Genomic DNA, 12,000 nt, shown 5'->3' on the forward strand with positions numbered 1-12,000 from the left:
ACGAATGAGTTTAAATGACGAAGATTTATTTTGCTTTTATATATAAATTTTGTTTTCAATCGTGCAGACTAAATACTTTTTTCTTTTCTTTTTTTATTTTAAAAAAAAAAAAAAAAAAATTTTTTTTTTGATCATTGGCTCTCAACCGGTGAGTCGCAGATTTAAAAAAATTAAATTAGCATCTTTTTCAGGCAAACTGGCTTCACTGGTCTGTCTTTCAGGCAAATTGATCCCCGTTAACTTTCACCCATGATCAAATGTAATCAAATGTAATAATGGAACAATGACAACTCAGGAAAAATAATAATTTGGGAAACAATCACAAAACAAAATGAATCAAATTAAAAATGTCACAGAAACTTTTGAGAGCCAATTTATGAAAGACATTGTTATCAAAGACATGAATCAAATACTAAAAAAAAGAGATGGATTAATGGGAATAGATGGCATGTTGAGTTTTAGTTTTATTATTTATTTCTTTTAGCTAAATTAGATCCTTTCATAATGGCCTTCAGACCTTACAAGTTGTGGTATGTTTGTTTGTTTGTTTGTCTTTTTGCCTTAATAAATTAAATGATCTCTTGTTTTCTGTTCTCTTCCATTATAGATTCATATAATATCACCAATGCCAAGGGCAAAGTGGCCAGGTTTCTACTTTTTAAGCAAGCTTACAAACTTGGTGAAGACATTGTTGGCATGTTTGACTTTAGTGAAGGAACAGTACAATGTGTACAGGTATGTAATAAGGGATTTTTTATTTGTTATATTATACAATTGATTTCTTAGATTAATGACGCCTCAGTGATAAGTTGTTTTGACAGCACAAACGTCATCGTTGAAAGTTTTGAAGATGACCATCTCATGGTTGAGTAATTATCTCTGCTTCATTAATTCATTAGTTAGGCATGGCTTAATGACAGCAGTAAAAAAAAAAAAGCCAATTTGTGTTCTAGTCATATTAGAAACATCCAATGTACATTAGTATTCTCATGTCATTGAAAAATGTAAAAAGGTATAAAAAATCACGAACATTGGTCAATATATTAAAAAGTTGCTATAATAAACAAAATCAATTTTCAATATAAGATTTACTTGTGAAACATCTGTTTTTCAACCAATTTTGTGAGACAAAGACCAATAATTTTCTTTTTTTCAGACCAATTTCAACACTGTGATTTTCAAATTCCTCACTGTGATATTGTATTACTTCTAGTTTTTAGCTAATAGGATGACTCAGAAAGGTGTTACGTTTTATGCATCTTCATATCGTAATATTTTGATGGTTGTCATACCTTTGTTTTGAATGACTATTTGAACGCTTGTGATTGAGTGGGGAGTTCAAGAGAGGGATTTGACAAGAATAGATAGCAACAGTGTGTGCTTTTTATTTTCGAAATATCCTTCTTAATGTTCAGTAATACTAAGTAATGGTTTTGTGTCCGAAAAAATAAGTCTAAAATTCCTATCTCATCATTTTAATAACATTGATAGCAATGTTGATGAAATCAGCCTACAAATTAGGGAGATACAAATTATTATTCATTGTTTACAAAAGTGGTATTTTTTTTATCACCAAAGTCATAATCTTTGTCCAATTTTGACTAAATTGACATGTCAATTATCTCCTCCTGCAAATAAAATTGGACTGAAATTTCAATTTCCCCACCATTTTTTTTTTCATCAAAGCTTGAAACAGTCAGCAGCAGTGACAAGCTTAATCAGCGATTAGATTTTAATTACTGAGCCCAGTCCTGACTGCCCAGCCTATGAATAGTTGGCATTGTTGGCTTTTTGTTGGTTGATCTTCAAAGGGTTAAAATGTTGATCTTCAAAGGGTTAAAATCCTTATCAACTTTTGTTCTCTTTTTAATGCTCTCATGTTCCATTCATGGGCAATTAAACAAATTTGATCTCCATTCAAGGTGAACAAGCCATCCTTTTATTCTACCTTTTTTCTTTTTTGCCCATCTGATTAAAAAGTATTGAAAATATCTTGCTAATAAATGAACAAATTTTGTCCCCCATTTGTTTTTTTTTGATTAATTAATTAATTTATTTTTTTTATTTTTGGGGGGAATAATCTAAGTTGTATTATTTATGTATCTCAAGTTTGTATAATTGATGACAGCATTTGGATATCGTGTCAGTTTTAATATGGTGCATTAATAGGTTTATAAGCAGTCAGATATGACAGCCATAAATTAATAATTTCTTCTATACATTTTTAGGGATACCTATATTTCATCGAGATATATACTGATGAAGATATTAAATTTAATAAGTATATGTAAAAATGATGAAAAAGATTTTGTCACAACTGTTTCTTTGGATAATCAGATACTCAGCATGTTGATCTAAAGCATATCGGCCAACGTTCACGATTTGGCAATCAGAATTTTTTTTTTAATTGGACTGTTTGTATGTAAGGTAATAACCCTGGCATATCCTAGGATTATGATTTTTTTGACCAGCGAATTAAAACAAGGAATAGACAAATAGAGTTTATATTTCTAAATTTAGATTATAAATTATAATAGTCCAAACATACTGCCATTTAGTCATGACAGTAGTGCGACTTAAGGTGTCCTATTTTAGCTCTTTGAAAAGTTTCCACTATGCTAAAGGTCTCAATTTGAACAATGCTCATTTTTAATTAATATTATATCATTTCATGTTGCCTTCTCTTTCTTTTTTCTTTTTTTTTATGGGGTTGTTGGGGGGGGGGGGGGGGTATAGGGTGATGGGGATCAAGCATATCAACTCACCCTATGCAAAACAAATGTGACCTTTTTTTTTTCATATGGTCTTTGAACAGTACTCTGTCACTTTGCAAAGTGAGGAGCAAATATCTGAAGAGTGTCGACGTAAGCCCAGTCAGGGTTCAGCCATAACTTCATATGTCAGACATCAAGAGACTTGTGTGGATTTAGTGAAGTCACACATGAACATTCCTATTCCTTTGACTGCCACACCAGGTTTCATCACCGATATTGGTAGGTATATTTCAGGCATACAAGATTTGAGTCAAAGTTTTAATGTAGAATTTAGGGAAAAGATACCCACAAAGTATGGGCATCTTTGTATTTGCAATGTTTGTCAGTTAGTGCAATATTAGATTCTCCCGTTTACACAATCCTGACAGGATTTCCAAGTCGCCTTTATAAACTACATCAATAGTGTATTGAAAGAGTTACAGTTCTGATTGAAAAAACCTTATATGAACAGTTGTTGTTTTTTTTGTATTTATTCTGTAGCATTCCAACATTGTGTATCTTATCATTATGTAACATTATTATATCTGATAGAGCATTATTGGTGAAATCCATTTGTGAATCCCCAAGCCTGCTGGTTAAGATGATTTGCAAAAAAGAAAGTGGGAAAAAAAAAATAATTAAGAGATCATTGACCTTGAATACGCTCCCATGTCAACAGTTTCATACCCAAGAGGGAAAATGGAGCAAATTTTAACTCATAAACACATTTATTCATAAACTAAAACTTACGACTACTGAAGAAAAAACTCTAGTAATAATAATGATAAAAATATTAATAATGATCTAAAAATGATAATAATGATAATAATATAAATAATATTAATAATAATAATAGTAGTAATAATAATGATAAGAGTGTTTATATAGCGTTTTATGCCAAGGCCTCAAGACTTATAATTCTGCTGAATAAGGATACAAATTTAACTCTTTACTGAATCTTTTCTACTCACATTAAGTGTCAATCGAGAACATTCAAGAATGCACCCATAATATTCAAACCTGTATAGAAAATGTCAACAAATAGATGCACGCTAACAAATTAAAAATGAACAACGAAAAGATAGAGTTAATGGCATATGCTACACGTCATAAAATTAAAACTATCAATCTCCCCCCAATGACAATAGATTCATCTGTAGTTCAGTACAACCAAAGCATAAAATATGTTGGAATTTATTATGATCAAACTCTCAGTATGGATTTTCAAATAAGTAAAGTATGTCAGTCTCTTTTTATGGAAATTAGAAAACTCTGGCTCATAAGACCTTATCTTTCCTAGCAAAGAAAATCACTTCCACATTTATACTTTCTAGTCTCGATTATTGTAATTCTCTTTTGGTAGGCCTTGCGGTGAAACCACACATTTTTCATTGTATTTTTATAATATTTGTATTTACTTGCATATATGTATAGACCTGTTGCTATTGTATGTCATGTTTTCATGTTTCTTTTTATTCTCAAGATTTTATTGTAAAGCGCATAGATCCCTCCAATGGGAATATGTGCTATATACGCGCAATTTATTATTATTATTATTATTATTATTATTATTATTATTATTATTATTATTATTATTATTATTATTATTATTATTATTATTATTATTATTATTATTACTATTATTTTTATTGTTGTTGTTGTTGTTGTTGTTCTTCTTCTTCTTCTTCTTCTTCTTCTTCTTCTTCTTCTTCTTCTTATTATTATTATTATTATTATTATTATTATTATTAGTAGTAGTAGTAGTAGTAGTAGTAGTAGTAGTAGTAGTATTTTTATTATAACTATTATTATTATTATTATTATTATTATTATTATTATTATTATTATTATTATTATTATTATTATTATTATTATTATTATTATTATGTCACAACTCACACTTATGCTTCTAGAAATCACTCATGTCATACCAATGTTGAAGAGTTTATAAATGACAAACTTAGAGACTGCTATAAGGGGTATTTCTGTCTTTCCTCTCTCAAAACCCTGAAGGGTTGGTGAAACTCTGGTGACATTCCTAGCCACCATTTTAAGAAATAGTTCAATGGACATTACAGTTCAACACATTTCTAGATAACTATTTTCAGATAGGTCAGGTAGGCCAAGAATTAAATCATACTGCATACCTACCCTTACAAAAAGGAAAGTATCGATATATTTTTTTTAACTCATACTTTCCACACGGCAATATGAGATATTGTTGCTTTTGCATTTCATGAAGGATTATAGATACTGTATTCTATCCAACAAAAGTCTGATGACAACAGAAATATCCATGTTGTCCAAGTGAGTGATTGGGGATAAATAATCCTGTCCAAAGGGTAAAAGTAGGACTCGAACCCAGAGCTTTCTGCTGTACAATGTAGTGCTAAATCACTTGACCACCTCAACCCCCCTCAATACTTAAACGTGTTGAGGGGAAAATATGTGAATCTCTGCTCCGTTGTTTCTTTTTCTGTTCTTTTATTTTTTATATTTTTTAATTTATTTTTTTTTAAATTAAAGTTTCAATCATCTTTTTCAATTCTATTTACAGTTTGCCAGAGGTGGAGACTTCATTTTGAATTTGTTACGTCTGTTGATGATCTAAAAGGACAAAATATTCTCACCTCCAATGAAGAAGAATTTCAGTGGCAAGGGCCACCCACTCTACATGTGGAGACAATGGTGTGGGATTTGCCCATCAAAGTTTTCCCAACAAATCCTCTTCACGCATCAAGTGTAACTCTCATGAAAACATCTGCCACCTTACATGTCACCAGTTGATGCAGACCAACTACTTATATCGATATAAAAAGTACAAACAGATTTTTTAAAGACTACATTTTGCTCAATTTGGATTTTTTTTTCAACTCATTCGGATTTTGTCAACAAATTTAATTGGACAATTGGTGAAATGCCTGTTGGTTTCCTCAGAAATAAATATATGATCAAATTGCTACATCCATTCTTAATTAAGCGTTATAAAATTAACATTCATAAGAACTAAATCTTGCATTTTGGGTTGATACCAGTTTGTTTTTGTTTTGTTTTTATTCAGATACTCAATTTTTTTATTTGTTACCTTTGAAGGATTTGATCGGATTTAAACTTCAATGCCAAAGTTCAATTTGATAAATGAATTATTTCAATCAATATTGTTACGGAGATTTTAGTCCTATATATTTAAGCTTAAAGATAGGGTTACCAGGAAGAAATTGGTACCAAACTAAATTTAACATACAGTCGAGCACAGATATATCGACATCGCCGGGACCAAGGTAAAATATTGATATAAGCGTGATGTCGATATATCAGTCATTCTAAAATATTAAAGGGAATCAAATGAGAAAATGCAAAAAAATAACAAGAGAAATCAATCTTGATGGTTTGATGGCCTTTAAAAGGGCCAATTTTGAAGTTTATGGCAGTTCACTTTATATGACTTTGATAGTCTAATATTGTGGTCCGTCTCTGAAGGCCAAGAATAATTTTATGGACCATTTCCTCAGCGATGGCAAGGACCTCAAATAAGGAAGCGCCCTCATGAAGTTGCTGTGAAAAATAGCAGTTTATATGTACATATATATCCTTGTAGCTAGTCTGAAACCACCCGGAAGTCCCACACTGACACTGAGAATACAAAAAAAGATACACTAAGAAGTAAGAACAAGTATTATTTCAAAATCATAACAATTACATAGTCAATAATGGAAAGATGATCTACAAAGGAAACAATTATCATCTTTCACAAAAATAGAAATACATCTGTTTCCCTATCTGCAGAACATCCCAGGCAGGGCCCAGGCGAAACCAAATGGCACCATTCCAAAAGAAAAAAAAAGACACATTCACATGGAAAGTAAAAACGATTTTGGGGGATTGAATAGCAAGGCCATAGACAGATGAAAAAATTGTCTGCCACCAGAGTCCAACATTCCCCCACCTTTAGGGGAATTCCACCCACCCCAAACAATGGTGTTTTAAAATGCCAAACCATCAAAAAGTATACCTTTTATGTAAAATAAATAAATTGAATAGGAAATGCGACTCAATGCCATATTACCCCCTCTTCGTCTTTGTTAAAGGAAAAGATTAATTTTTATTGATTATTTCCTTTTAGCAAAGACAAAGAGGAAAATATTCTCAAACAAATAGAAAATTGTTAACGACTATTCCCATAACGGAGGACCAGAACATGGTCTTGTTTCATCAGAATAAAAATTAGCTTGGTACCAATTTCTTCTAAATCTACTGGACTATTTCAGCATGGTAAACTTTTTAAGAATAAGAAGAACATTAGAATGTTTCTATTGTCGGTATTTTAACATAATTATTTATTAATACTCTTAAGTACTCTTAAGCATTTAATAAGATCCTTTTGATTCCACTTGTAATGGTCATATGCAGCTAAAAGAATTAAAAATATTCGCACCATCAGTGATACTCAACACAACTGAACTACTTTACACTATGTTGTAAAGAAGGAATAGAGAATATGCTTTGAGTCATACTGTTATTTGAGAAGTTCCTATACAACATATAACTGGAATCGAATGTACGACTTTGTTTTGACAATGCATTTACTGGGTCATGAGTCACAACTTAAAATAAACATATTCTTCACACTTATTACAGTAGAACTCGGAAATAGCGAGTTCGACGGGTCCACTCATGATTACTCGCTATTTCCGAGTTCTCGCTATTCCCGAGTTGCCAGGAAAGGTTATAATATTGCTGGTTATTCCCCCCAGTGTTTAATTCGAGTAAAAGCCGTCGCCCCTATTTCAATTTCTTCACAGAAGTGGCAGAATGCTTGGTTTTTTGTGTTTTTGTTTTTGTTTTCAAGTAAAATCATGACTAGAAAAAAAACAAGAACATAGAAGTGTGTGTGTGTGTGTGCATGTGCGCGCGAGTGTTTGTATGCACTCGGCATGTTTGATGAGGTAAGCAAGCGCATCACTCAATCACTGACCCATTGAAATATATGGTTCCACACTCCCCTCTCTCGCTGATTGTGTCGTTCGTTAACGATGCTACTCGCTGACCGATGCTGCAAAGTGAGGCATGTTGACATGTGCTTACCTCGCGCGTCGCGTGGCACCACATTGGTTGAATAATTGACCCCCACCCCCAATACACACACACGCACACAAACCCAACCCCCACCCAAATTTGTTTAGCCTATTATGTACTACTACAGACTAGGCTACTATGTAATATTACTCGTAACGAAAAATAAGAAAAGAAAAGAGGCTAGGCTAAAAGTATTTAAATTGCCATTGTCTCTTGTTTTGCTTTACTTCGTTCGCAGTCCTAGGCTGGGGCAGGAAATGCTCGTTATTTCCGAGTTGACCTCTTATTCATACTCGGTACTTTCATGCTAATTTTATTGACTCAAATAAGGGAAAAAAACGGGGATTTAGATTTTACTCGCTATTTCCGAGTACGTTACTTTCATGTTCTACTGTATTAATATCAATAACTCTTTATCTGAGATTTATTAACTTTGTAAATATTGTAAATGTTTTTGTTCAAATTATCTAAAGATGATACTACATGATAATTTTGATCAAATCTTATGTAATTTTAATAGACTTGTCTTTGAAAGAAAAGAAAAAAAACGAGTATTCATACAGCATTCATATATAGCCTTTAAACGTGCTCATTACGTTTTGGCATGACATAATGGTATTGTCTAGTTCTTCTCTCACTGAAATGAACCAATTTGTGGTTGAAAAAGGACAATGTGTTCTCTAGCTTACACACTGTACCTTTGATTACTTTAAATCAAAAAATTGGAAGCAGATGAGAAATTCATAGACACTTATAAACCCTACCTATCTGACTGACTGTGATGATGACTAGTTTTTATATATTTTTCATGTGGACAGATCTTGTAACTCTTATTTTCCAAAATCATTGTATAACACAATTGAATGGCTATAATAAAGCTCAGTTGCCTGCTATTACAATTTCGTCCTGTAGGTCAAGGTCAAAGTTAGTGGATAGCACGACAACTCTTGACAGGGAAGCAACATTGGTATGAATGAAATGCCGCAACACCCTGGACGTCACCGTTATCACACTTCAACAATGACTACTGTTACAAACCATTCAATTCGATAATATGTGGTTTTCTCATTTAAGGCCAAGATGACTCTTAAACCAATGATGCATAACGTCAATAAATATTGGGTAGAATAATCTAATGAAAATGCTTGATTTTTATTGGTAACAAAACCGTTCTTGTCCATTGAACCTTTTGGCTAGGTGGCTTAGTGGTATATGGTCTCATCTTGTCACAACAGTTAAGTTATGTTAAGCATGGTCAGTGGCCAGATGGGTGACAGGGATGGTGGAGAATTATGGTTCTGACGTTGTGTCTTTGAGTAAGGCACTTAACACACATAACCGCAGAACCCCTCAGGTGTGAATGAGTGCCTGGCTATAGGTAGTGATGAATATTGTAAGAATGTGAGTACAAGAAGGACGCCTAACGGACAACTGATATTTATAAAATGGAAATATAGTTTCATATGGCCTGTTGTAGGAATAAATGAAACATTGTGAAGCGCATTGAGCATGATAAATCTTTCGTTTTTTTTATCTCCTGATAGTTGGATGTTCTAATGGGAACTGTTATCAACAGAAAGCATGGACATTTATTTGTTTTGTTAGTTTTTGTTTGCTTTTTGTCTGTTTTCCGAGTTAATTAGCAGTGCTGATATGTATTTTGCCTCTCTTTATTTAGCACCTTAGTAAAGGCCTTTATTGTCGATTTGTTAACATTATCTTGTATGTATTGCCAACAATAAGGTTAGTAGTTGGACAAGAGAACTTCATAGACTACTACTTAATAATTGGTGAATGAAAGTTATCTATGTTACTGTGCCATTTTGAAATTATAATTGTATTGTAAATAGTTCTATGGCATTTGCCATATAGTCTTATTTGGTGATTGGTGTTATGTAATATAATATGTAATATAAGTATCATGAAATAAATGTTATAAATTACATAGATGCAAAATGTGTGATTTCGAATTTTTTGTTTTTCATAATCTTATTAATTTGCATCTGTAGGTATGAAATTTCTACCAGTTGTGAACCGGAAAAGGTTCTTTAATGCCTGAGGTTGCTGTCCTATCAATTCCTGGTATCCCCATTGTCGCCTGTGCAACTCTTTCTTTTCCTTGGAATGTAATCATTTGGTTGAAAATAGTTCTTTGTCTTTCCTTAACAGACTAGAGCAGTCACTCTTCTATTCTATTCCTGTATACAAGGCTGAGTCAAAAAGTAATGGGACTGGTTATTAATATAAAACAAATTAAATCAATACCTCAAATTGAAGCTTGGCATTATTCGAGCAAAATGTTACTTCTTAACATAGTAATAGTATCTGCCTGTCTCCATAGCCCACAGTCCACTATTTTGTTAGGGTAAGTAACACTGAGTTGAATTGGCTTCTTCATCATCTTCAAATGGTGTCTCCTCATTTCATCCTTCAGTAGACCAAAATAACTAAAAGTCCAAAGGTGCCAAATCTCGTGAATAAGGAGGGTTGAACAGTGTTGTGTTGTCCATCCAAATGATGCGATTACCTTCCTTGTCCTGGCACATGTGTGTGGATGGGAATTGCCATGAAGAAACGGTGCTTATTCCATCTCCATATCCTGTCTAACTTGGTGACGTATTGCTTTCAGCTGCTTCAGAGTCTGTAGTATGGTTCAAATTCAAAGTTGGTAGGAAATCACGAGGTTTACATCTCTAATGTGACCCCACCCCTCGAAGCCGTATTATGTCAGGATTTGGAAAACAGAAAATCAGTTTTAAAGTGGAAATACAGGGTGGGGTTATTGACCTCCAACTTATTGTGCCTTATAACTCCCTATATCTGTTTTATTATATGTTTTCTGTCTTTGCCTTGGAATGGGATTTCTTGGGTTTTGTCCTGGCCCCGGCTGGGAGGGAAACAGTCAAATTGGAGATGGTGTTTTTTGTCTTGTAAATCATCTCTCTGTTATGCACTGTATTATTTTTGTTGTACATATATTATATGATTTGTAAACATCTGAATGTGTTTCTCTTAGTGGGGACCTGTGCTTGTGCCAGGATTTTGGTGATCTCAAACTAAGTACACTGAAATGTGCCCTTGTTCTCTATTTGAACTAATTCCCCTTTGTCTTCCCTTTTCTTGGGTACTTTAATTGTAATTCTAGAACATTTTACTATCCCATTTTCTTCCTTTTTACTGGCGCTGATATGACCTAAATGTGTTGCAAGTAAAATGCAAGCGCCTTAAAACCTTTAAAAACAACTAAGTGGAAATAGCAAAAATTATCAAACTTCAGTTTATGGTGATTCCAAAAACTACAATCATTTTTCTACTTAAAAACAAACAAAAATTAAACATAGATATTGTTATATATAGTTATATAATTTTCAAGTTTAAAAATGCGACCCCCAGTCACACTTTTAAAGCAATAGTTGAATTTCCTTCAGATAGGCACCCTTTCCAAGGCTTAATAATGCTGTCACTTCCACCAATAGCATGTAAGATATCGCAACAAAGGGAGTGTATTTATCTATCTCAGAGAAACCAGGACTGATTTGACAGATTCGTGGTTTAATGAGCGTTTAAAAGTGTAAACAACTGTAGGATTATGCCTAACAACTATAGAAATAAAAGCTTCTGATTGGCTAAACGTGATCACATGCAACTGTCGTCGATTAAAATGCCCTATCTTTGTATATTAAGGTCAGGCGGTGTTGACGCACATAATGAGTATCAGTCTAAGGACTTCATGATATAGATGTCACTGGTATCAGTGCATGTATTTGTGAGGATGCGCGCGCGCGTGTGTGTATGTGTTAATTTTTATATAAACCACGTGGTCTTAATTTCTTTATTTAACAAGCTTCATTGGTTAATGATTGAGATTAAGAATTCAAAGGATTTCTCATTGATTTTGCTGTTTGAGATTGATTAATAATTAAGGAACTGAGGGTCTGCTTGGAATGTAGATGTTTTAAAGTTTCCTGAGGAATGGAGAGGGTTTCCACAACTGATGGTTTAATACTGCAAGGTTTCTTTCTCTTTCAACTGTACGCCGCCATGTAGTTTTGGGTCTGCCATTTTCTTTGTTTCCCTCAGCTCATGTAGTGACGTCATAATCTGGTTTCATTTAGAGAGGACTTAGACATTACCTGATAACTTAGCGGTGTTGAAATGAAGGAGTTGTTGA

The 12,000-nt window shown here is 33.1% G+C and overlaps 1 protein-coding gene across 3 annotated transcripts in view; it reads left to right on the forward strand.

Annotated features, from left to right (window-relative positions):
- Window positions 1-9,778, forward strand: part of LOC144965217 (RAB6A-GEF complex partner protein 2-like) — an 18,804-nt gene extending 9,026 nt beyond the window's left edge. The window contains exons 7-10 of one of the 3 annotated variants that reach the window (XM_078900318.1): window positions 608-735; window positions 2,816-2,993; window positions 5,311-5,571; window positions 8,742-9,778. In XM_078900318.1, coding sequence (XP_078756444.1) covers window positions 608-735; window positions 2,816-2,993; window positions 5,311-5,540 — 536 coding nt within the window. In that variant the 3' untranslated portion in view covers window positions 5,541-5,571; window positions 8,742-9,778. Of the gene's footprint in view, window positions 1-607; window positions 736-2,815; window positions 2,994-5,310; window positions 6,787-8,741 lie in introns of those variants that run through there. The other 2 variants (XM_078900317.1, XM_078900316.1) reach the window with 2 other exon arrangements.
- The last annotated feature ends 2,222 nt before the right edge of the window (window positions 9,779-12,000 follow it).

The sequence above is a fragment of the Berghia stephanieae genome, chromosome 2, assembly GCF_034508935.2.
Source record: "Berghia stephanieae isolate SIO BIC M18660-M18661 chromosome 2, UCSD_Bste_1.3, whole genome shotgun sequence".
In the NCBI taxonomy this organism is placed as follows: Eukaryota; Metazoa; Mollusca; class Gastropoda; order Nudibranchia; family Aeolidiidae; genus Berghia; species Berghia stephanieae.